Source organism: Chrysemys picta, chromosome 14 (assembly GCF_011386835.1).
Source record: "Chrysemys picta bellii isolate R12L10 chromosome 14, ASM1138683v2, whole genome shotgun sequence".
Taxonomy (NCBI): Eukaryota; Metazoa; Chordata; order Testudines; family Emydidae; genus Chrysemys; species Chrysemys picta.
Genome location: NC_088804.1, coordinates 26,659,036 through 26,686,394, shown reverse-complemented (window position 1 = coordinate 26,686,394; position 27,359 = coordinate 26,659,036). Strand labels below are relative to the sequence as shown.

The 27,359-nt window shown below is 39.0% G+C and overlaps 1 protein-coding gene across 15 annotated transcripts in view; it reads left to right on the top strand.

The window, feature by feature from the left end:
- The window catches only part of GARRE1 (granule associated Rac and RHOG effector 1), a 97,363-nt gene that overhangs the window by 48,536 nt on the left and 21,468 nt on the right, over positions 1–27,359 (top strand). For 11 of the 15 annotated variants that reach the window (XM_065567207.1, XM_065567198.1, XM_065567209.1 and 8 more), the window contains 5 exons: positions 18,687–18,893; positions 20,535–20,675; positions 20,925–21,020; positions 21,154–21,315; positions 21,911–22,069. In XM_065567207.1, coding sequence (XP_065423279.1) covers positions 18,687–18,893; positions 20,535–20,675; positions 20,925–21,020; positions 21,154–21,315; positions 21,911–22,069 — 765 coding nt within the window. Of the gene's footprint in view, positions 1–840; positions 976–18,686; positions 18,894–20,534; positions 20,676–20,924; positions 21,021–21,153; positions 21,316–21,910; positions 22,070–27,359 lie in introns of those variants that run through there. The other 4 variants (XM_065567212.1, XM_065567206.1, XM_065567204.1 and 1 more) reach the window with 2 other exon arrangements.

Here is a 27,359-nt window from a genome sequence, read left to right as displayed (position 1 = left end):
ATGTAATTAAACACTACCTCAATGCATATGCAAAATAGGGCAAGTTTTCTAAAAGAAAAAATAAAGGAGCTTCACTCTCCCAGACTTACAAGCTGTGTTGTCCTGTCACCTGGGGAGAATCCCTTTTTTGTGAGCCTCAGTCTCTGCAATGCTTCTGACTTGTACTAATGCAGGACTCCCTCTTGCTCACCTTGCACAGGGCCCATCAACTCTTAGCTCCTTGCATCTTACAAGGTCTTCAGAGGTTTGGCTTGGGCTCCATGTCACCTGCATTAAACTATTAGGTAGCTAAATTATCACTCAGACCCTAGGCAGTGCTGCCTTCATTAGCTGCACTAGTCACAAATTTAGTGAGAATACACTATTTTCAAATGTTCATAACTCAGTCAAATCAAACCAATTTTTACTGGAACACTCATATACCATAAGCCAAACTGAACTAGAGCTAACCTTCATACCAGATTTAAACTTTCTATACAGACTCCTTTAAACATTTAAAGTTGTCTTATTTTTAAAATTGCAAGAATTTTTGCTTAATGCGACAAGTTTTTCACTCTATTTTCGCTCAATATGGGTTGAGTTGGTTTTGCTAAAACTTTTTTTTTTTTAATTACCCCTTCAGGCATAGAGAGAACATGGAAAATTCTTGTGTGGAAAGGTAAAAGTTTCCTGAAAATGTGTGTAGGATTTGAAACCCCACTCTGTTGTTCATCCAGGGGGAGTAGAAAAACTGGATGGGTGCGTCCAGCTGAGGATTCACTAGCTCGGTTTTTAGAGGGAAAGGGGGAAGAAAGGAGCAGAGCATGACAGGCACCATTTCCTTCAAGGGTGGGAGAGCAGTGCACAGTGTTTGAGGATACTGCTTTTCCTGGATATAAGGGAGTCGCAAACAGCAGAACAGTCCACCCATGTGGAAGAGCGTTTGGATGCAGATCCAGGGGGGTGGCAGCCCCAGAAGAATCCTCCTGCAAAGAGGTGCCCAAATTATCACATATGGGGGACTATGGGGAAAAATAATTTAGAGGGTAACCCAGAATTTATTAACATGGCGTGTGAGTTGATTTTATTTGACGGAGAAGGAAGGAGGATGTTGTGTTTTGAAGGGGAATGAAGATGAGGCAATGTAAGTGGAATAATCATGGCTTTGGTGGGAGGGATGCAGCCTTGGTGTATTTTTATCTGGGCTCGTATGCTTTGACCTCAGGATAGCAGGTGTTGAGGACACTTTTCAAGTCCTGATTAACATCAGCTGATTTGGGTTAGAATGAAAACAAATGTAGCTATAATTATAGCAATCATTGCCAATCCCACTGTAATAAATTTATTTCTGGCAGAATGCGAATTGCTTAGTCATAATGAGTTTAATGTATAAAAGAGGGTAACTTCTCCTGGTCCAGTTATTGGTGAGACACTGTGAGCATGCACATTTTGTGTCTAGCTTCTTTACTTTCATAACTGCAAATGCTGAATCTCCCCGCTCCTCCTTCAAAAGAATCAAACCAAAATTCTTAAGAGTCTTGCGCCTTTGGTGGTGAGAAACAGATTGTATTGAAAGAGGAAGGAAATCAAGGGAAATTACTGTATATATTTATGCTTCTTAAGTTCCCACTTCTCTTCCCTTAAGCCCTAGTAGTATGGAACAGTGGACTGAAATTGGATTTCTGTTGATTGTCAGAATAAAAATAAAATACATATTAAAAGCTGGATTTTTATAGTGATAAATGTTTGAACATTCCTCCATCTACTGAGAGGTCTATGCACAAACGAGTATAATACAATGGGGAGAGGGGAATAAAGAATAAACTAATGTGAAACAATTCAAACCACTCTGAAATATGTAGTGTAAATCTTGTCTTAACTATGGGTGGAGCTAATAAATTGAGTTACTATCTCTTGTGATGGCAGCCATATGTTCATCTTGGTCATAAACAAGAAGAAAACAGGAGTTGGGGTGCCAAATAATTAGATCTAAAATTGAGCTGCAATGTAAAACTAGTGGGAATTATTTTCTGCTTCTGTACATTAAAAGTACTTAAGATTTGTGTTCAATCAAAGGGTTCATAGAATAAAAGGATGGCTGAATAAAAATTCTGTTCTTCAGCATGTATTAGCTTTAAAATTAAAGGGTGGGTTTTTTTCTCCTAACAAATAAAGTCCAGTTTCAGTCTTTTTGGCCACCTGTTGCATGGCTTGCAGATTTAGCTCCTGACTTCATCCAAATGAGACTCTGCTAGCAGGAAAAAGATGCTGGCCCGCTGTACTAAATGCTCTGTGGTGCTTGACATTACTTGGCATTCTTCTGTTGCATGAGTCCCTGTTATCTCATAGTCTACCAATTTTTAAAGTATCTTGTGCATGCTGAGAGGTTTGAAAAAGCACTTTTGTTATAAAAGTAATTCATTCTTCCTAACACTAACTTAATAAAAAGGTTAATTGCAAGAACAATTAATATTTTTAATAGCAGTAAATATTGTGCTAACACTGTCTGGCTGTATTTCTACTTCTGTGGGTATTTGACCTTTAACATGAATGAATGCTGTCATGTTGCCCTTCTCTCCTAATACTGTAAACACTAACATGGCTTAAACTGGAATCTAATAAATCTTATTGTATATCTAAAGGAAGGAAAGGTAACTTTTTGTTCTGGAAAAGCAGACTCTTTTGCTACAGATGTCTACTTGGGATGTTGTAAGATCACTTTTTAAATTGCATGGAAGGTACTGTGCACTGTAAAAATGAGGAACATATTGTCACCTTGTATAATGGCATGTGGAAGAGGGTGTTATATAATCTTTGTCCTCCAGTTTGAGCAATAACTGATTATTACCTTAATTATATTCGCTATTCCCATCTGGCCCCTCAAATTGGCAAAGAGCCTATACACAGTCTGATCATCCCCAAAGCCATTATCAAATGTGCTGAAGAAGGGAGAATAAATACTGTGAAGAAATAAAAGTAGTTGGAAGCCAGATCTTAAACTTCAGTGAATTAACTTTTTTTTTTTTTAAGTGAAAATTGTCATCATATTAAAGGGGAACATGGAATTCAGGAGGAACTTGTAACCTTGCTGCAGACATCGGTGTTAAGGCTTCTATGACACAATCTGCTAAATTGCAAATTAGTGATTAATTGTAGCTACCACCAGCTCATTCACCTTGTACAGAATCCACTCTCTATAAAATTCCATGGTCTGGAAATCTGCACAGAATCACTTGTTAACAATGAAATTTATGTAATGCTTTTCAGTGCACATAGTTTAGTATAGAGTTGTGAAATGGACAACTGTGTGACCCCATAAAGATAACACTTCAGGAGAGGGTGAGGTCAGAGTGGTAAAATGTAAGCCTGCATACTGACCTTTTGCATTGCATTGAATAGGTAAAATGTACTGTGGCTCCACACAAACCAAAACCATCTATTTTTAATTGCAGGAAATTGCTTGATTTCCACAACAGCTTTGTTAGTCACTATCATCAACTTTAAGAATATTACCATTCTTGTAGTGCCTAGTAGTCAAGGTAGTACTCAATACTTAAATATTTTGCCATTCTTTATTTGTAAAGATCCAACACCATGCTAGTATGCTCTCTGAGCTGCTTTGGTTTAGGAACTCCAGATTTCCAGTGGCATAAAGCATTTGATTTCTAATCTTATCAGTTCATAAAATATCAGAATTTAAAACTATCTCTAGTCCCCCATTCTAACAGTGCTGCTTTACCATCTTTGGTCTTGGAGAAATGTAAGTCCTGTATCTTGCACAAATTTTGTTTTTAGCACTTGCACTGTTCTGTTTTCCCCACTAGTGTGACTGGAGTGTCTTGGCATTGTCTAACTTTGTCAAATGTCAGTCAAAAGGGTTGATTAGGATAATTTGGGTCGATTCAGTTATGCTGTGTTCCCATATAATCCGGACCCTTGGATTATACCACTCACTAGCAGGTGAAATAAGGAAATAGTACTAAGATATATCTTATATATAAATATTGGTGCAACCTCAGTGTCATTCCTTTTTTGTAGGCTAATAGTCTAATACAGTCTTCTTTAGTAGTATTGATGAGAGGGGTTTTTTATGAGAAAAAATATTAATTTTTGCTAGTTACTGGATGAGAACCTTTCCACTTTAACCAAGAACCAAGTTCTTGGTCTCTGGCTTTTATCTTGGCTCAATTTTCAATCTCTCTTGAATGAATAAATAAATGTATGAGTTTCTGGGCAGCTAGTTCAGCTCAGTGAATTCACAAAACATGTTTTTTGCCTTCCTCGGGGATGACACTGTTTTGATATCTCACATCAGGTGACCACAGATGTCAGCTTCTAACATTAGGATAAAACCAAGCCATGTTAGTAAAAGTTCTGGGATTTCAGAGCAGATATTTAACTAAATATTACGATTCTGATCTACTCTTGGACATTTAGGGAAAAAAATAATTTATTGGATTCTCTCTCTTAATTGGAGTAACTAGAACCCACTTTGTGAATGCAGATATAATTTTCCTTTCTCACTGCTCTTTTGTTGTTGTTGTGAACATTATTATGAAATAAGGCCACAGATTTTTTTGAGCTATCTCTAGTTTTCCAAATCAGTAGTTCTTCTGTTTGAAGCATCCAGGCATGAAGACAGATGCAGCTGTAAAGCAGATATTATTTCTGTGAGCTTCAGACAAAACAAATGGAATGTGATCCAGTCAGCGTAAGTCACTACCAAAATTTGTGTGATTTACCACTAAGTTACTTGTGTAATAGCTGATAGAGAAATATTAATGACTGTATGCCTGAAATACAGACAACAAAATCTAATTTTTTGCATGGAAACTGCTGTGGTATCTCTGAATATTTACCCAGGTCCTTATCTACTGGTCACTTCTTGTCTCTTTTGTAATGACTGTACCTAACCTTTAGTTGCTACCTTTTGAACAATTATTATGAAAGATAACTGGGTCAGCAAATAGTGTATTAGCTCCAGTGTAGACAAATATCAAGATAACAACAATGTAGAATGTAAGTGGATGTAAAATGGAAATGCTTAAATAGGGTAGAAACCCTGCAGGAATTCAAAGGAAACTTTCCTTGGATTGTTTTCTAAACAAAAATGGTGGTCTCGTCTATTCTGCTTTGCTGTTGTTGCTGCCTATTATATCTTAAATTCACTAAACTAAGTTTTGACTTATATGGTTAAATTGGAGGTAACGTATGTGGGGAAAAAACAAGTTACTGGGCCAACACTCTTGTCTCTTGATAGTTTTTTCTTCTGTTCCATACTCTGAAAGAAAGAGTAGCCACTAGCTGACACTAAGTTTTTGAGATTTTTTTTTTAAACAAAATGTTCATGTTAGAGAGAAATTTCAGTTCTTAACAAAAATATTGCTGGATTACTGGGTGGAATAAGATTAATGTTCCCTTTTGGAAGAAATTATACAATTTATACAATTATTCTACCATCACTACTTTCTCTAAGGGTATGTCTATACTTACGCGCTGGTTCGGCGCGTAAGTATCCGAAATTTATCTTGTCTGGACACGATAAATCGAACCCGGAAGTGCTCGCCGTCGACTCCGGTAATCCTGCTCGGCGAGAGGAGTACGCGGAGTCGACGGGGGAGCCTGCCTGCCGCATCTGGACCGCGGTAAGTTCGAACTAAGGTCCATCGACTTCAGCTACGTTATTCACGTAGCTGAAGTTGCGTACCTTAGTTCGAATTGGGGGGTTAATGTAGACCAGGCCTTAGTTTTTTGTAGGTTGAGAAGTGCTAGATTTGAAATTGCAGCCCTCAGTAAAGCTGATCATGTGTAATAAACTCACACAGTAAATCTTTCTGCTGTAGGGTTATGTCTAATATTGGATAACCATTCCCAAGCAACTTGGTTCTGTAGAATCCTATTCTAAAAGCATGGATTTCAATAACATAAATTTCTTTGCTTCTTAAAACAGTGTTAAACTAGCTTGCATTACTCAACTGACCAGGACTAGCTGTTTTGTGTTGATAATTTAAAATTACATTTAAAGTGACATTCTCCTTATTTTATATAGATAGAGCTTCATGTTTGAACTTTCATAAGATGACTGTATATCTGAATTTTTGGAGGTAGTCTTTTTAAAAAAACAGTGAAAGGGTAATGTAGTTATTTTGCATAGTACTTTTCCAGATAAGTCGTGTATTAGTTGGAGTTTAAATGCCAAAGACTTCAAGCCTAGGTGTATCTTATTGTTGTAATCCAGTCGAGAGTTGACAAATCGGGACTGTGCGATATATAGTTGTTTGTCCCGCGTCCCGATATTTTGGCTCGGGGCTGGAGGAGTACACCAGTGAGCGCTTACCTGGGGTCCCGGCGGTGCTTATTTGGGGTGGCTCACAGGAAATGGTGGGCAGCAGTTCCCTACGGCCCCTAGGCACAGGGGTGGACGGGGATGTATCTCTCTGCATGCTGCACCTACCACAAGCGCTGCCTCCATCGCGGCCAATGGGAGCTGTGGGCACGGACAGGGCGCAGATTCCTCCTGGCTGCCCCTGACCCTGGGGCGCTGTGTGCTACTCATGCCCCCAAGTGAGTCCTTCCCCACAGCTTCTGGCAGGCGGAGCATGTGGAGTGGAGACCCCATTGGCTGCTGCTGCCCCTAGGAGCCAGAGGAACCTGCCAGGTACTTCCCATTGGGTGGGAATCATCCCCCCAGTAAGTGGCAGGGCTGGGGCCCTGTGCCCGTGGCTTGCGGCGGGGCTGCGGGCGGGAGCCGGGGCTCTGTGCTTGTGATGGGGGCTGGGGCCATGCAGCCTCAACCTGTAGCTTGCAGCAAGGCTGGAGCAGGGGCCGTGCACCCCCAACCCATGGCGGGGCTGCGCCTGCAGCTGGGGGTCCCCGACCCGTGGCTTCCTTCAGGTTGTGTATTCCTCTTCCTCCATGGCTCCAATGGGGTTGGGGCTGTGATCCTGTGGCTGCCCCTCCCCATGTCTCCCGATATTTTATTCTTGTAATCTGGTCACCCTATGACAAAGACATGCTTAACTGAGGCCAAGTCATCATCTGCCAGGATAGGATGGAGTCTCCTGGCCAACCAGAGATGGTGGTAGAAAGCATTACTGGCAGATATGCTATTTGAGAGCTTAATGTCAGTGAAAAAACAACAAGGAGTCTGGTGGCACCTTAAAGACTAACAGATTTATTTGGGCATAAGCTTTCGTGGGTAAAAACCTCACTTCTTCAGATGCATAGAGTGAAAGTTATAGATGCAGGCATTATATACTGACATATGGAGAGCAGGGAGTTACTTCACAAGTGGAGAACCAGTGTTGGCAGGGCCAATTCAATCAGGGTGGATGTAGTCCATTATTGGGAGTGGACTACATTAATCTATTATTGGGAGTGGACTACATCCACCCTGACTAAATTGGCCCTGTCAACACTGGTTATCCACTTGTGAAGTAACTCCCTGCTCTTCACGTGTCAGTATATAATGCCTGCATCTATAACTTTCACTCTATGCATCTGAAGAAGTGAGGTTTTTACCCACGAAAGCTTATGCCCAAATAAATCTGTTAGTCTTTAAGGTGCCACCAGACTCCTTGTTGTTTTTGTAGATACAGACTAACACGGCTACCCCGATACTTAATGTCAGCGAGGAATCCAGGAATACACCTAAACTAGAGACTGAAATGTCCAATTGTGTGTGTTGATCTTCAAGAAAAGGAGACCATGCTGTGGCTGCAAACGCTTAGAAATATTTTTCTTCTGCCTACTAGCATCATCTCTGTCTTAGTCGGGTTCGCTTCATCTAGATATGTAGCCCACTTTACCTAAGTGAAATCTCATTGACTTCACTTGGTTTCCAGTGTGGTAGAAATCGAAGAATAATTTTATACTGAGTGGTCCTGATGGACACTTAATATTGTCCTTAGGGCACTTAATATTTTTGTTTCCAAAGTTCAATTCTTCTTCAGATATGATCTTTATTTCCCCCCACACCAATCAGAGTGTAGAGATGAGCTCACCTTTTGGATGTAGCCTGTGGGTACCAGCTAAACTAGTAAGATCCATTCAATTAAATTTAGCGATGGAGGAGAATTTATTAAAAAGCAAACATCACCCTTTCAGCTGTAGATATCCCTCCCATTTCTCCTCTGCCTCTTTTATTTTCATTTAGCTAATCCCCTCCTAACCACATTACATACCCAAAAAAATCATAGAACTAACATGACATTCGCTATTATCATGTTGATCACTTTGCCTATATGTTATATCTCTTTTCCCTACCCTTTGTCTATAAGTTTGTTAGCTCTTTGGGCAGGAACAGTCTACTACTGTTTTTGTGCAGTGCCTAGCGCAATAGGCCTCTGAATTTGGTTGGTCCCCAGGCACTTCTGTAATAAACATGATTAAGGCTGCGAGTTTGTCACATATTCTGTGACCTCCATGACCTCTGCAGCGGCTGGTGTGCCTGGCTCAGGGGCAGCTCAGGCAGTCCCTGTGCCAGTCGCATTGGCCATTGCTGGGGCAGTCTTGGGCCACCAGGCTGCTCCCTCCCCCCGCAGCAGCAGAATTTGGGCTCTGGGCAGCGCTTATCTGGGGGGCAGCATTCCCCTCGCTCAGCTGCTAGGTGGAGGCATGGCCAGGCATTTCTGCGAGCTGCTTCCGCCCCGAGCGTTGGCTTCTCAGCTCCCATTGGCCGGTAACCATGACCAATGGGAGTATGGGGGCGGTGCCTGCAGGTGGAGGCAGCACGCAGAGCTGCCTGGCCTTGGCTACACCTAGTAGCTGAGTGAGGGGGATGTCGCCGCTTCCAGGGAGCCCCCCAGGTAAGTCCCGCCCAGCACCCGCCTCACCCCATCCCGTGCCCCTACTCCCTGCCCCCTCCCACACCCAAACTCTGCTGCTGCTGGTGGGGGAGGTGCGGAGCCAGGTAGGGAGCCTGCTGGCCACCCCTCTCCCACCCCAGCACCAATGGGGGTTCTGGGTCGTGCGCCTTCCCCCCCCGCCCCCCAAAGTTTTAGTCAGGAGTATATAGTAAAAGTTATGGATAGGTCACAGGCAGTGAATTTTTGTTTGCTGCCCATGACCTGTCCAGGACTTTTACTAAAAATAGCTGTGACTAAAACGTAGTCATGACCATGATTAATAATATTACCAATACTGGTGTGGTAGAGGGCCAAGTTCTTATTGTAGGGTAATGGAAGACCATTAGTTCATTGATGTGTAACAAGTTGTTAAAGATTTATAATCCACAGAGAGCCATAGTTTCCAAGGAAAATGACTTGTCACAGTCTGAAAATGGGATTTAGCCAAAGGAAAACTTGCAGAAACTTCCCCAGTGGAGATGCTTAAATGGACTGTGTTGTGTGATGGGGGTTAGTACCTCTTCTCTTCCCTCTGGAATTCTTTACAAACTGTAGAAATCTTCAGATACGTGGGCGTCATAATCACTCTCATGATATCCGATCTTTTTATGCTTAAATCCTTCTCTTGTTTACATAGCCTAAAGGAAGATATAATCTAGAGCAGTTGTTTTCAAACTTTTTGTATTGGTGACCCCTTTCACACAGCAAGCCTCTGAGTGTAACCTCCCCCTTATAAATTAAAAATGGGGGGTAATGTAATTTAATGGGGACTTGGGGCTGTCACTGCCAGGGAGCTGACAGCTTGCAACTCCCATGTAACTACTTTGCAACCTCCTGAGGGGTCACGACCCCCCCCCCCAGTTTGAGAGCCCCTGATCTAGAGGGAACCACCTTTTAATTTCAGTGTTGAAAGAGTTAACTTGATACAGCTGAATATATTACCCAGATGGTTACCGGTCTTGCCAGTCTTACTGATGTATTAGTTCAAGAAAGATCTGGATAGGATATGCAAGACTTCTTTCTGGCAGGGGAAGAGACCCAAAATCAGCTTGCTGTGGCTGTGTGGATCCAAAGAGTGAGAATAACTTAATTTACTGGACGTTTAACGTGTAATATCCGAGATCGGCTCTACTGCGGAGAGTGACAGAGGGGAAGTGATCTAGCGTGGCTACTCTCTGACCTGATCTGCTTATGGCGAATTCCCTTTTATTTGGCAACATAGGAAAATCTGATGAGGGAAAGAGCCAGCTATTTAAAGAAAACAACACAAGACTTAGCCAATACTCAGCCTTTAGATCTATCTGGACTCTTTCCTGGACCTAATCTACAAGATATGGGAAGATAAAAGACTCTCCTCTCTGGAGTTGCTTCAAAGAAGATAACTGTTTGGAATGATTTAGTGTGCTACTAGTATGAAAAGGGACACTTCTTTTTTTTTTAAAAAAAAAAACAACCAAGAACAAGGCATTGCTAGATTTATTTTCTGTCTCACTGATTCCATGTCAAATTTTCTCAGTTGGCAGATAAAGATAGCTTTTCTAGTTATCATACTGGGTTCTTTCCTCCTTTACACATAATCACTTATAGTCCGCAGGCCAAATGAGGCCACTTGTACCTATTCACTCTCCTTGAAGGCTAGTGAAGTTGCAGACACATAAAAGAGACTCATTTGGCCTTTAGAATCAATGATTGGTGGTGTTGCATTTGAAGGAAAGAATCTAGCTGGACTTGAAGTCTAGCACAAAACTCATGTTTTTATTTCTAAACTCTGCATATTTGGTCTAGAATCAGTGAGACAATAAACATCTAATCACATTATGCCAATCTTCAGTCACTTTTCAAGAGTAAAACTTGACTTTATATCATATATAGAGTGGTCTATAGAGGTCTTACATACATTTGCAAACTAGATACATTTGAGAGAGATACTAACTTGTGTGAAAGATCGTCCTTTACTTCAGAGATTACCGGGGGAGAGGGGGGACAGCCATGCAGGGAGCGGGGATTGGTAGACCAACATTTAGGAAGGGGGGAATGCAGGTTTTCAGCTTGCATAATAACTGAGGATAATGTAATGCAGAGGCATGCTAGAACCATCTACTGATACATTTGTTATCTCCTCCCAGTAAATGACCTGTTGAGTTCACTATGTCTAGAGTCCCAGCAGTAATTAGATTTTAAGGGTGGTTGAAAGGAAGGGAGAAGTTTAAAATAAGTAAGTAAATAAATAAATAAAAGAATCTTGAAGCCTTGAGTTCACACCTTATTATCCAATGCAACAAAATTGTAAATAGTTTATGATGATGACCTTGTTGAGCTTGGAAATATGATTGTAGGTTTCCTTTCTTGTCTATAGAGTTCTAAAAGCTAAAAAATGAGATTAAAATGTTTTTTTTTGATATTGTATGGAATAGTTCTTAGTAATCAACACACACTTTCTGTATTTTTATTCAAACCTATAGTTTTACAGTGATTCTTCTTCAGTGGATATGGCTAATACTTTTCCCTGTTCACAAATTAGTTGAAAATCCTTATACCCATTCTCAGTTTGCATATTAGTAAGTCATGAGCTTTTGCTGACAGTCATTTGTTGGTGAACAAGCTGATGTGAACCTGAACGTCTGCTACAGCAAAACTATAATCCAATTGAACAATTAGACTATTACATCTGAGTCACTTAATCGCTTGCTGTGTTTTAAACGGCCAGTAGCAAAATAGTACTTTGCTAATGAGTTCTTTACAATAACAAATCAGGCTAGTTACACTGCTGCCTTGGTACAGCCACATCCATTGTGAGCAGCTGTGTCCCCTGACATTGTTCTGAGTGGAGAAGGAAAGAAGGGCAAAACAGCACAGCGAGGACACTCTTGGGAATATGCTATAGAGAAAATTCTATCGAATTCAAAACTAGCTTTACATGGAGTTGTGTTTTAGCTAAAATCTCACATTGAGAGGATTGTTATATGGTGTCAGTTAATTTTACAAACTGAACCTTTAAAGTATATAAACTTACCTTATGATCTACAATAGTATATAACTTTCTACTTTAATTATGATGTCTGAAAATTCTTAAAATTATAAGGAGAATCATTTTAATCAGCAAAATAAAAACAAAACACTGTATATTTGAGCGGCTGCCGGGAAGAGAAAATAGAGGTATGAGCCACCATTGTTAAGCAGTACCCTAATACTGATATCCGGCTCTTAGTTTGTAGTGAAAAGGACCAAAGACTTTTTAAAACCAGCCTGTCAGTCATCTAGCTACATGAGGAAATTCTAAAGCCACAAAGATTTTGAACAGTTAAATAATCTGCTATCACTTCCAAAATACGAAGTGAAAATTCTGTCTAAAGCTTCATTTTGGCACTTTAAGCACCATGGCATATAGTGAATAGTGCCCTGGACTAGGATTTGAGAGACCTAGGTTCAGTGCCTGACTCAGTTCTGTGCTATGACCTTAGACAAATCACTTAATCTCTCTGTTAATCTGTTTTCCCTCCCACATTTTAATAGTCTTTCTCCATGTAGACTGTAAGCTCTTTGGGACAGAGGACTGTCTTTTGCTATGTGTTTGTACGGTGTCTAGTACAGTAGGGTCCTGATCTCAGGGTGTCTGAGTGCGACGGTGATAGAGTAATTAATTTATTACTGGTAGCCCCTGTTACCATTTTTTTTCCAGTCGAAACTATATATCTGAGTGAAGTACTTCTGTTCCCCCTTAAATAACCAAAATACACAGTTAACATGATTGGATTGGAAAATGTCATTATTCCAGTTGTTCAAAGAGAGAAACTGGAACTCTCTTTAAAAAGTCCGGTTCAACTTTTCAGAAATTACAAAAGTGTACCTTCAGGGTCAAGACATCATATGTCATGCTTCACCCTAAAGATATGGAAAAATAACCACTAAAAAAAAATTTCCTAAAGAGTCACAGACAAATATGTAATACACCCAGCAAAATTGTAAGATGACATTATGGAAAACAAATTGTATGCCTTTATGTGCTATTAAAATAAACAGTGTTGCCTAAAATTGGTGTGCTTCTGGATGTGCACTATGCCCTCATACAAATAGCTTACTTTAATGGCTCAGGAAAAATCTTTTTGTTTTGTTTTTGATAGATATTTAGCCTTGAGGCAGTGACGTTGTCTAATGCCAATGATCTGTAATGTCAGTTCTTTACATTACATTACAATTCACTTGCATCTTCATAACTTTTGGATTTTTTTAAAAGTAGGATTGGGCATTTGAGTGGTCAAAAAATAACTGGTCAGTTGACCAGTTGATTAGTCAAATATTGTCAAATAATGTAAAAAAAGTCAAATATTTTAAAGCACTAATTTATTAGAATATAACTATAGCAACAACAACAACAACAAAGATTAAGACTTTATGGTCTCCATTTGATATAGCTTTAGATACTTATGCCTAATTACAAAAAAACAAATTTACTTAGCTGAGTTATTTTAACTAAGAAAAATGTGAAACATAATTAAATGAAATTCTAAAAAACGAAATTGTCTTTTTTAGCAATGGTAGGTTAGCATTTAAATGTGAATGTTATTCAAGATTGAACAGTTATAAAAGCAAAATGAAATTAAACAAATAAACATAGCAACTATAAAAGAAAATTTCATTTTTAAATGCACGTATGCTAGGTAGGCTGCTGGCCAACTCTTCAAGCAGCTTAATGGCTATGCATCTTTTCTCTTTGCTTGGGAAGGAGGTTTAATGATGACTGAACCCTCTTTTCCCTCCCCCATTCCCTTCTGAGTTAATTTCTGTATGTTTTATCTAGTCAGTTTATATTGTAAACTCTTTGGGGCAGGGACCATGTCTTTTAACTTGTTAATTTTTGTAAATTGCTATGTACATTGATGGCCTGATATACAAATAAAAATATACATACATACAAATTTCAGTTAGTTCACCTTTTTTTCCCTCAGCAAATGGTATTAGTATGTAGTAGAGTGAGTGATCATGACAGTTAAATAGGCTTGCTAGCAGATAGCACCATGAGGCAATCGAAAAGGTAGGCCAGCAACTATGTCGAGGTGTTCTTGCTGGAATATTTGACTGTGGTCAAATGATAGGTAGTCAGTTGACCAGCCAATTAAGTGGCTTGCCAAGGCTATTTTAAAATTGTTTGTAAATAGTTAAATTTTAAGATTACAACAAATCCTCAACTAACTAAATCCTCTGCAATTGGCTTTATTAGTTACATTTTCTGTTTTGTTAATGTGTAACCATGAAATAGACTTGCAGTAGATACCTTCAGGCATCTCCATACTAATTTGAAGTGACAGGTGTCATTTTATTTTTGTTGCATAGTCATGATTGATCATATATGTGCTACCTTACCATCTGTCGTGGAAAAGACATAAGCAGTGAGATTTAGAGCATTCTTCCAAAATGAAGCCAAGTATATAAGCTTGCTGTAAAAGCACAAGCATATCACACATCTTTCTCAATATTTTTGTACTGATTATGAAGAAGCTCATCAACTTACTGATCCTCACTCCTTCATAACATAGATACCCTTTTAAAATGTGTGTGCTGTGTTTTAGATTGCCTTCCCTGTCTGAAAAGAGAAAAATATTTTAAAAAATGCTAAAATGTGAAAGTATAGATTTTCTATTGTAGAGGACATACATGGGGAGAGGGAACTCCCCCCAAAATCATGTAAAGTCATTTCTTTATCCTTTTCCATGTCTTGCCTCAGCACTGTGATATCTGAGAATTGCTGCCAAAAACAGTGGGTAGCCAGGTGGTGAACTTAAACTATTATTTGTTATGCAAAACCATGCTTGTTTTACTGTTAATTTATTCTTCCCTTCCACCCACTTGTTTTTCACACACCTGCTTGTGCCTTGTCATAAACCAAGATTGTAAACTCTCTGTGGAAAGGAACTTTCAAATATGTTTGAACAGCACCTAGAACAAAGAGTCTCTGGTCTTGGATTGGGGGACCCAACGTGCTACTGTAATACAGATTTGGAGAAAGCAGTTGTTGAATGTGCTGACATGGAAAAGTGTGATTTTTCAAGCTTCAAGCTGCTGGAAGGGAATATATTCACAATAGCTTCATGCATGTCTGTAGCTAGAAGCTATACAGAGGAAGCAAAGCCTCAACAGATCTTGCGAGTGTCAGAGGTAAGGGAGGATGTACTACATAGTATGTCTCCAACAGCCACGCTATTCTCAGCTGTCCAAACATGATGCCAAATTCCTCCACACAAGATTGTTCAGCCATTGAGATAAGGAGAGGCATTTGTGTCTTTCTGATGACGTAGCAAAGGATAGGAATGGTATACAAGTGGTGGAGATTTATTTATCAAGGGTAAATGTTTGTGAGGACACAGAAACCTCACTTCATCATATCTGCAATATTCAGGATTCCAGAAAAGGAGGCAGAGGCCATTTTATCTTTTGCAAATTGTGGGGAATCAAGCTGGTCCCTATTTATTAGATATTCTAATCTAAGAATCTAATCCATTGGGTGACAGGAAATGGATCACTTGATTACCTGTTCTGTTCATTCCCTCTGGGGCACCTGGCATTGGGCACTGTCGGAAGACAGGATAATGGGCTAGATGAACCTTTGGTCTGACCCAGTATGGCCATTCTTATTATCTTATTTCCTTTGTAGTCCCCAAGAGGAAAACTCAAGTCCCAAAATGTGAGCAAAGAAGAATAAGTGCAGAATGGCTATTTTAACTGTGCCCTACGTGACTATCCAATTTTGATAGATTGGACAGCAGGAGGCCTCTATATTCTTATTAGAGACACAAGGTGGGTGAGGTAATATCTTTTATTGGACCAACTTCTGTTGGTGAGAGAGACAAGCTTTCAAACTTACACAGAGCTCTTCTTTAAGCTTGTCTCTCTCACCAACAGAAGTTGGTCCAATAAAAGATATTACCTCACCCACCTTGTAGCTGTGTTGGTCCCAGGATATTAGAGAGACAACAGCTCTATATATTCTTACGTTATTCACACAGGTGGTTTTGCTGCAAGTACTGTACTCTACTTTGATCTCTAGACATAGTTTGAGAGTATTTATCAAGGATTTGATGATGGTAATTACATTCCCCCAGTGAAGAGAGGGATTCAGCTCTTTTCCTCTTTAGAAAAATACCTTAAAAATGATGAGTTCTTACAAGGAAGTGTATATGGCCTCTGAAATGAGTCCTTAATCTAGCAGGATGGAACAGTGCAAGAATCCCCATCCCAGTGATACTATTCTTATTTTAACCATTGGAAATGCCTCTGAACAATCACTGAAGTAGAGGAGAGTTAATATCTAGATTTAGAAAACAAAACATAGACTTTATAAAGAAGACTTGGATTTATGTGCCAATACTAGTATTTTAATCTCATTGCCTAACATTGCAAATTATACCAGGAATGTGGTATGCTGTCCTTGTAAAACAAAATAGGTTGTTTATTTTGAGAGCAGTTCCCAGGGACAGGAAGATTTCAACCTCTTGTACCTAAACGTCCTTTAGAATCTCACTAGTTTAAAATTCCTAATGAGCCCTGGATTTTCTTTCCCCTGAGAATTGTTGGAGTCCTTCGTATTTTCCATACGCTGAAATGTTTAGTTTGCTAGTTTTCTCATCACTGGCTCCTGCAGTTTTCATAGAAATCTTTTAAATTTTGTCCTCAAGTAAGTTGATGGTTTGTTTCTTAATGTCTGCGGAATACTTTTTTAATAAGGCAGACTACACTTGCAGAGGTCAGTCACAGTATCAAAACTGTTTAATGTTATACATTGTACAAAGAGGGGAAATGATTGAACCAGAATGGAATGTCAAAAGGAGACTGGCTGCAATGGGAAACAAAATTTGCCACCAGTAAAGTTCTGTTAAAGTAGATTGTTAATGCATATAACTATTAGTGTGACTCCTCTATCTTGCTGGTAAAATCACTGTAGCTGAATACTTTTATTAAAAAAAGAATGTAACTGAAAATAAGCCAGATAACTTCTTGTCCTCTAAGTCAGGACGCCTTTGTACGCTCTTCGTACATTTTATGCATTATTCCTAAAATGGTGTAACGGTTTAATTCTGGTAGACTTTTTGTAAAGGAAGGTAAAATGTATATAAACATTTATACATTCATATCTTGTCCCTTTCTCTCTGTGACAACTACAGTAAACCAAAAGAACAGAAACTGTGTGAAGTTTCTCCATATTTATATTTATAACAAGTGTATATACTTATGCAACAGACAAAAATTAGCACTTTCAGTGTAAAATATTTTAGATTACAACTGTAATTTTGACTACTTTTCTTTTTGAAAGTCTCAAGGATTCATTAATGCTGTTTTTTTCCATTACTTGTATTTCTGTAATACCTAGAGACCTCACCTGAGGTTTGGGCCCCATTGTGTTAGGTACTCAATAAACACATATAAGGGATGGTCCATTCCCTGTATAGTGTACAGTCTAAATAGGAGACAAAAGGTGAGAGGGGAAAAACAGAGGCACTGAGAGGGAAAGTGACTTGCCCAAAGTCAGAAAGCAGTTAAGTGGAGGAGCTGAGGATAGAGCCCATTTTTTCTGAATCCTAGTCCAGTACACTACCCACTGGCCCATGCCTCATGAATCCAAATCAGTACTTTCTACGGGAACTTTGAAAACATTTGCTGCTCTGGTGTTCTAGTTTTGGTCTCTTGCAAGTGTTGCCCCCCCAGCCCCGGCCAGAGTTGTATGGCAAACTCCTAAATATAGAGTATTCCTGTTTGTTCTTCTGCCCACGTTCTCTGGCCTGTTGGAAGATTGTACCTATCCTCCCATGCTGACAGGAGGTGCAGAGAGAGAATTACTAGAACAGTGTGATCCTTGTTTCATTTTGCTTGTTCTAATGCTAGGCATGTGTAGTTTTCTCAAGCATAATCCAGCGTTGCTGTATGGGTAAGAGGAAAGGGTAAAATGACAGAGGGGCGATTTACAAAGGAAAAAGACAGCTAGTCCAGTGGTCTGGAATTTGGAACCCATCTGAGTTAGGCTTTTCATCTCTTACTCTTGCAAGGGCGAGGAAGTGATTCTAGATACAGCACCCTTAATTTGTTTGTGGGGTGGGGGTGAGGGGAGAGAGAATAATTTGCCTGGGTTTCTAGACCCTCTTTTGCTTTTTTCCCCCTCCCCACTGTCCAAATGAGCAGCATTAAATTATACATTTCTTTGAAATATTTTGGAGTGAATTTTTTTGTTAGTTCTAGGGATTCCTGTCAGATGATGTAAGACATAGGGCGTCAGTTTGTACAAGTTCTTCCAGGTGTACCTTATTTCCTGATCACTCAAGATTACTCTCCAAAGAAGCCCCCAAAAATTTGTTCACTGTTTTAATTGTCAAAACGTTTTCACATATATTTCTGATGATCTTCCAAGCAGAATGTTAAACTTGATTATGAACCTTTTAATACTGTGATGAGCTTGGTGTGTACTGATTTAACTAAAGTAGATTTTATATGTTGGTCAAACATTGTAAGATAGTGTGATTCATCAGCTTTTCAGATTTGCATTCTTGAAATATCCATGACTTGAGAACAGAAGTGTTGTAAAGATGATGCAGATAAAATTCATAGCAATCAGATGCCTGATCTCTCTCAAAAGAAAAGCTGCAACTTAGAGATTCAGTGTTCTGTAGTGATTTTTAAGTGTTTTAAGAATATAGTTAAGTATTATCTTTGTTTCGTATTGATGATGGTTTGATTGTGAAGCATTATTGAAAAAAGCTCTTCATTGGTCCATCCAAGCTTAGGAACTTGACTCGCTTGTTTAACTCAGTCATCAGGATTCACTGACCAAAAGTAACCCCAAACTCACTCTTGAATTTTTTTTTTTTTCTTTCATAGTTACTTGGACGATGTTTCTTGACAGTGATGCAGGTTCACTTTCAGTTTTTGTCACAAGCTTTGCAGAAGGTCCAACCAGTGGCACACTCTTGTTTTGCTGAAGCTGTAGCTCAGGAAAGGAAGAATGCTAGTGGGGTGGGAACCTCCAATTTGAGCCCCACAACTGAGCTAGAAGATGCAGTACGATCATGGAGAGGAGCTGCAGAGGTATGGATGCCTTGTTTTTAATTAAGCTGAATATTTCCTATTAGTAACTGGCAACTTTGAAATTAGTTACCCTAATATGCAAAACTCTTCATATTTGTTTTATATTAAAGGAAAACTAAACTTGATATTTAGTCCTATTTTCTTTAAATGGCTTAAAATAGTTTTAAGTACTATTAATTATCCTGGAGCCAATTTTCCTATATATATTTTTTTTTTTAAATTTTTCTCTGTGTGAAAAACCTCACAAAAACAAAGGAAACAGTCTGTAGTGAAGCAGTGGCATTATACACAAAGTGCTGTCAGATGCACAAACTAGAGAAACAGAAAAATAATTGATCTTTCAATTATAGTAGCCTTTGCTCTTGTCAAAAGAGTAGGCCAAGAAGGCACCCCAAAATTCAGACAGAAATGATTTTGATGGTGTCTTGATAACATTTTGAATATGTATCCTATTCTATATTTTAAAAAGGTTACTCATGACTTTTATGTCCAATTTGTTGAAAAGCTGCTGTTCTTGCTGGTGGTTGAATTACAAAATTGTAAAAAATTTAATTGTTATTCAAAATTGTCTCTAGATTTATACTTCCAAAACATACATAATCTGTGGAATCCATATCTTCACTACAAGAAAAAAACACCTTTCAAGGGAACCTAGTTTAATAGACCTAAAATACTTGCTTTTCCTCTTTCTATAGCTGACATTAAATTTATAAATTGCTAGAGCAAAAACGGTTTGACTTTTTGAGTACATGGTTTCCTTAAAATTAAAGTAACTTGGAGTATGTGCTTTTGAAGTCTAATCTGGCAGAACAGACAGGCATGTTAGTCATCTTGACTGGAAATCCTCTCAGGATTTCCATTTATCAACTAACATCTGCAAGGTATAGGACAACAGACAAACTTCCTGTGGGACTATGAATCTAAAGAACTCTTTGTAACGGGACATGCTGCAATTGCTTTCTCTCACTGACTGGAATAAAATACAGATTTACAACTGTTTGCTAGATACAATTTTTGGGGAATATTATTGATCAATACTTTTGTTGTTAAGTTGTACCATAGCTTTATCTACTATGAATTCTGTTAAATATGAGCAGGATTTCAAATGTTGTCTCAGTACTTTATACTCCTAGTTTCTTGGAAGTTGCTATATAGAAATTGATATAACTGGTTAAAGTTAAGTACTTATTTACTTGGGTTGGGGCCTTGATATTTATGATAAGAGCCAGTTATGACCTTGGCCCAGTTAAGCTATTTTTATGAAGGAAATACATTATTTGTCAAAATATAGAGAATCAGATACAGATTAACAGAATAAAGTCTATTAGGCATGCAGAATGAGAAAATAAGAGAAAAACACAAGACCAAATTCTCTTCAATTATAAAGCTAGAAAAAAGAGAAACATCTATTTCCACAATTGACTAAAATCACCAATCCCAATAATTGTAAGGTTTTAAGATACTATCTGAAAACCCATGCTCTTAAATAATCACTAATATACAGGTTTTTTTCTGTAATCATCAGCAGATATACCAGTTAATTGTTGTTCTTGGTCCTGGTGTGGGAATTTTGGGTAGACTACATCTGTCCCAATGTTGAACCAATACTATGATCATTTTTGATTATCCCTTATGTTAAAGGCCACATCTCGGCTGAGAGAAAGAGGCTGTGATGGGTGTTTGGCTGGAATTGAGGTTCAGCAACTCTTCTGCTCACAAAGTGTGGCAATCCCTGAGCATCAGCTGAAAGAACTGAATATGAAAATTGACTGTGCTTTGCAGGTTAGTTACCTTAATTGTTTTATTTTTTCCACATGTCCACTACAGTCAGGAGGTAGGGGATTGAAGCGGGAAAGGAGTTACACAAAAACATGTAGTTCAATCAACTGAAAAAGTGTTGTGACTTTGCAGTATTGTCTATAGAAGATGGTGGATGTGCCATGAAATGTGACAGTGTAAATTCATGTATATACTTTCACATCACTTGTTGATTATGGCTAACTTGTATCTTAAACCATTTTGTAATATCAGGCATATAAAATTGCTTTGGAGAGTTTGGGCCATTGTGAATATGCAATGAAGGCTGGCTTCCACTTGAATCCAAAAGCTATTGAAGCAAGTTTGCAGGTAAGAGCCAGTACTCTTTTTTCCTCCTGAAAATGAATGGTAAAGAATGATAATTCCTTAATTTTTGTTCTTTTTATTAGCTTTTTATTTACTGTCTCCCTTTCTGCTCATTGATCTATATTTTGTCTTCAAGGGCTGCTGTTGTGAAGCTGAAGCCCAGCAAACAGGAAGGAGACAGACTCCACCTCAGCCAATTCAGTGTGAACTCCCCACTGTACCTGTTCAGATAGGATCCCATTTTCTAAAAGGAATATCCTTTAATGAGTCTGCAGCAGAAAACCTGAAGCTGAAAACGGTAATGACCCTAAATCTAACCTCTTATAAAAATTCAATATTAAATATTCAGTATTAAATTACAATTTTAAAACCAATCATGCCAAATGAGTTCAAAAGGTATTCATAGAACTAGTTGGAAAATGGATTTCTAAATTTGGGGGGAAGGTGGGAGTGTCATCCAAAAATTATTTGGATATCTTTGAGCATTTTCACTTTTTCTAGGTAAACTTAGCTCCCTGTTCCTGGAAACATTAAAAATGGATTGTGTTTTGAACTATTATTTACAGTGTCTCATAAGCAGTGCTCTTTTGTATTCTAATTATTATACTAATTTCCATAATTCAATTTATACAGGTGCATTTTATAACTTAGACTGTTTACAGGTAGCCAATGCTTTGGTTAAGATTGAGAGAGCTTTTATAGTTAACACTACTATGTGTATTTAATTTCCTTGAATGTATCCTTCAGACAAATCAAAATTACAAGATAAGGACATCTGGGAACATTTTATTTCCTGTTTGTAACCTCAGAATATACATGCAGTAGTAGATTTTTTTCAAATGTATGTTTCTCTGTTTTGAGTAGTGTGTGTAACAAGCTTTTGTGACTTGCAGCACACAATGCTACAACTGATCAAAGAAGCTGGTTGCCATAATGGACTTACACCCCGGGATGACTCTCCTGTTACTGAAGTACTAAATCAGGTTTGCCCTTCTACTTGGCGGGGAGCCTGCAAGACGGCTGTACAGTTATTATTTGGCCAAGCTGGATTGGTAAGTCACTGTGGCTGACAGGGACAGGTCAGCAGTAAACAAACTATTTTTAAAGCTATATTTGGACAAGAATCCTCTTCTCTTAAAGTAAAACTGAGATCATTGGACTGATAGAACAAGGTGCTGAGCAATTTGTAGGACTGGGACCATTGTTCTCAGCCCATCAGTTTACAAGTTCAAAATTAAGTACAACTTAGTAAAATATGAAAAGTATTAAAAGCTTTGAAATTACAATTTACAATTTGACCAATAATTTAACAATCAAAACACTTACATAAAATGACACTAAAGTTTCTCTTACAGATGTTGAAACATTATTAAAACACTTTGGAAATTGGGTCAGTTTCTTACAGTGGGCTCCTCCATTTCCAGTGTTAGAGATAACTTTACTGGTAGACAAGATGGATTTTAGCAGACCATAGATTCAGAAGTCTTGATTGTAGTTGAAAACTTACACTCTAACATAAAGAATATTTTGAACAATGACTGATTTTATGAAAAGAAAAGCACTAGAAGTTTTAAAATCAAATAGGAAGCTGCAGTTTTTACAACCTGATGTAGATTGGGACGCAGGAAATGCAGCTCCCGTTTTAATGCATGGTAAAATCAGGAGACTACCACATTTAAAAAAAAATCTTATTCTACAACAACTTTGAAAATACTGTTTTTCACTACTGACGTGGGAGCTGGATTTCCTGTTTAATTGCCAGCAGGAGGTCCTTCCCTTCGAATATCAGTAAAATGGCAATTCAAATGGAGACACTTGCACTATTCATCAGTAAGGTATATTTAGGAACTGTTTGGATATTGTTTTAAGATATGTATGTTTTCTTACGTAAACATTTTATCTATGGTATAACTAATCACTGCAGTCTTTTTATTTAATAAAATGCACTTCCGTTTATTCATGACAAGTGTTTCTTTTGGGCTATTGTGAATTTTCAATCTAGTGGACAAGTAAAATAGGAGCAGATTTCCTTTAACAACAATGCAGCTGGAAGTGTGTGTGTGGTATGTGGTTTAAAAGTACATCATTGTGTATAAGAGTTTCAATCACCTTCTTTTTAAGCCAGCACTTGGTAACAGAATCAAAATTTGGTCTAACTGTTGGATTATATACTGTCAATGGTCTTTTACTTTGTGTGCAACCTAAACATAGAATGATCAAGAATTAGTGGTTGATTTTAATCTCTGATATGTAGCAAAATGCATTTTTTTTTTAATCTTGTAAAGTCAGCTATTGCATCTGTTCAGGCAAGTGAAGTAGCTGATTTGTATGTGGCTTTGACTCACCTCCCGTCTTAGTTTATTAAAGCATTTCTTCTAGTACTGTTGAGTTGATAATTTATACAGAAATAGTGAAGCTTCATTTGTCATGCTTTTCTATTTGAACATCACTTACTTCGGTATTATAAGCATCACATTAAATTGCTTCTACAACTTTGACCATTAGTAGCACAAATTTAAGATATTCTCCCTTGTTCATATCTTAACTCAAGAGAATATCATCATAACTGAGACATGTAAACAAGATATAAAATGAAATTTACTCTAATCATGGTGTTCTGCTTTCTCTGCTGCTAATATGGCAGCAGCTGTGCTGCTACTATCAATCCCCTGACATAGCAGTTGCTGATAGGAACCTGTGTGGCAGAGGAGGGTAACTTTTTAGGGGTAGAGGAAGGTGGTGGTGGTAGTACAGTAAGATTGTTGGTCTCATTCTGATTGGGTGTTTTTGAGGAAGAAATACTTTAAAAACATTAGATTCAAGAGGGGTTAGATCAGGGCTAGAGCCGTTCTCAGGAGGGGGGGTTAGGTGGTTTCTTCACCTGGAGGGGAAGGTTGAGGCTCAGTAGCAGTGGGAAAACACAGCTGGTGGAGAGCAGGGCAGCCCGGCTGGCCATTGAAGTGCTGCTATCATGAGAGTTCCATGCTGGCAGCAGGGAGAGTTGTTGGCATAGAACTCCTTTGATTATCGTGCAAGCCAAAATGAAATTGTCATTTTTTAGGAATAACTTGGGTAAAATCATGAATAACTCTATTCACTGCTGGCATTAATTATATAATAGCAGAGGCCTTTCATAATCAGAGGCACTAACAAGATGCATAAATAACAGTAAACAATGTATGATCTTTCACTCCTGTAAGCCTCATCTTCTTATACTTCTGTCTTACTCTTGGTTTGTCATTCTTTGTTGTTTCTCCCCCCTAAATTACACTGCAATCTCTTCAGAGTAGGGATTTGCCATTTTTGGCTGTAGACTGCTTTGCTTGCACATCTGTGGTGCTATGTAAAAATAATTCTACAATATTAATTTACATTTGCGTACAATTTTATGTAATGACGACAAATTCTAATCTTTTCCTTTAGAGCATTCTCTGGGTGGGGTGAGGGAGGAAGCACCTGTAAAACAAGAACAATAGATGTCCGATGAACAGGAAGCCATTTCCTAAGTAACCACTGGGCTGGGTGTGAGAAACGTGTTCACTGTATTTTGATTTTATTTTGTTCAGAAGTCAGATAAATGAATTAGGAATAGATATAGCACACCCTTCATTTTACTGTTTTTAGAAACTAATGTATCTGTATTGGCCGAGATTTATGAGTTAACTTGCTACCTAAGTGCCAAATAAAACATTGTAGGACAATCTCATGAAGATTTAGTTTACTCTATGCCGCACATATTTTGGCTATGCATCTTGTTAGAAAAAGATTAGAAAGTTAAATGAAGTGTGATTCATAAATTGCTTAATTATTCTGGGTTTTACTGGCTTAATATGTCAGATAACAAAAAAGGAGCAGTTACTCTAGGTCAGGGTCGGCAACCTTTCAGAAGTGGTGTGCCGAGCCTTCATTTATTCACGCTAATTTAAGGTTTTGCGCAGAGGTGAAAGTAAGCCGGTACACCCCGGTACGGTATACCGGAAAGAGCCAGTTTGCCGTACCGGGGTGGCCCGGCTTCCCCAGGGGGCGATTTAAGGGTCCTGCGGCTCCCAGCAGGGGCTGGAGCCCCAGGCCCTTTAAATTGCCACCAGAGCCCCACTACTGGAGCCCTGGGGTAGGGCTGCGGGGCTCTGGGGGCTATTTAAAAAGTCCAGGCTCCTGCTGTTTCTACCACCCCGGCCCTTTAAATAGCCACCGGAGCCCCACCGCCACTACTCCAGGGCTCCGGCAGCTATTTAAAGGGCCGGGGCAGTAGAATCAGGGGAGCCCTGGGCCCTTTAAATAGCCCCCGGAGCCCAGGGGGCTCCAGGGGCTATTTAAAGGGCCCAGGGCTCCAGCTGCCTCTGCCGCCCCAGTCCTTTAAATAGCTGTGGGAGCCCCGCCGCTTCCCCAGGGCTCCCACGGCTATTTACGGGGCTGGGGTGGTAGAAGCAGGGGAGCCCCGGGCCCTTTAAATAGCCCCCGGAGCCCCGGGCTGCTGCTGCGCCCCTGGGGGGGGGCACTTACCTTACAGGGTGGGCTGGGGCTGGCTCTGACTCCCTCAGCCACGCCCCTTCTGCCCTAGGCCCCGCCCCAGCATACCGGTAAATCACTGGACTTACTTTCACCCCTGGTTTTGCGTGCCAGTAATACATTTTAACGTTTTTAGAAGGTCTCTTTCTATAAGTCTATGATATATAACTCAACTATTGTTGTATGTAAAGTAAATAAGGTTTTTAAAATGTTTAAGGAGCTTCATTTAAAATTAAATTAAAATGCAGAGCCCCCCGGACTGGTGGCCAGGACCCGGGCAGTGTGACTGCCACTGAAAATCAGCTTTTGTGCCGCCTTCGGCATGTGTGCCATAGGTTTCCTATCCCTGCTCTAGGTATTCAGTATTTGTCTTAATTTGTAGATTAAGCACCTGATCTTCACATTTAAGTCAACTGAAGTTGTGACTACTCAACACTTACAAAAATCATATTCTAAATTTTTAAAACTACATTCAAATGTTCTGACGTTCACCAAGGTTTATTCTGCTACACTCGGTTGAACTTAGCCCATTGTGCTTGATAATTCAGGGGTCTTTGCATATTCACTGGTACACTCCAGCTCTGCTTTGTGCTGCTCCAGTAACGCAAAGCAACTGGAAACCCATTTTGACTGACCAGGCCTGCTGTATTGTAAAGATACTAACATTGATTTTTATTGTTAACATAAGGGTATGTCTACACTTAAACCATTACAGCGGTACAGCTGCAGTGCACCAGCTGCACTGTGTAGTGCTTCAGTGTAGACATTATCTGCACCAACGTGAGGGGTTTGTCATTGGCATAGGTAATAATTCGCCTCCTCAAGAGGCAGTAGCTACTTTGACGGAAGAATTCTTCTGTCAACCTAGTACTGTGTACACCTGGAATTAGGTTGGCATAGGTCGGATTTTTTACACCCTTGAGAGACGTAGCTATGCTGATGTAAGTTCCTAGTGCAGACCAGCCCTCAAAGTGTTTCTAATGTTAATTTTTCAAAGGGAAAAATCAAAAGATTAGGAGCACAGCACTACTTTTCCTAAAGAATCTCTCCTGCATTTGTTTACACATGAGCAGTGGCTGATTTGTTTGTGGCATCGCCTGACCTTCAGTCTCTTATCAAAATATTTATGTTAGTACTGTTGAGTTGATGCTTCTGTAGTAATGTTGAAGTTCCATTTTGTGAATGCTTTTTTATGTGATTTGTCATGCACTTTGGTATTAAGAATCATATTTAATGATCCCCCCCCCTTTTTTTAATAGCACTAGCACATGGATTTAAGATGTTTTCTTTTTAGTTTGTCAGGAAAAAATAATCACAACTATGACTTTTCTTAATTGGATGTCATATAAGGTAGGGATAAAATGACACTAATTATAATCAAGGTAATTTTGTGCTAGCATTTCTCCCTGATATTAGCACAGTGTTCCTGTAACAGCAACATCCTAGCTTCTAGTAATTTCTAAACCCTAGATATAACCTTGGCCAAATGTTGAGATTTTTTTTTATGTTTGTAAGTTGGGTCTGAGTGAAGCAAGATTTGCTCCTGAATTACACACATCTAAGTTATAGATGGCATCTGTCCCTTGAATACTAGGATTAAATCATTCATAAATCTTTCCTTTCTTATCCTATCATACTCATAGCTACAGGTGTGGCATAAATCAACAGATCTGCAGAATAAAATTCAAGTTTCATAAATATTCTGAAACCTAAACAAAGTAATAGAATGGCATTGTCATTTAAAAAAAAAGTGTATGGAAGCTTGTACATAGGCCAAACACTAATCATAATGGCCTCTTTTTAAAAAGACTCCGAGACTGTTTACAGGTAGGG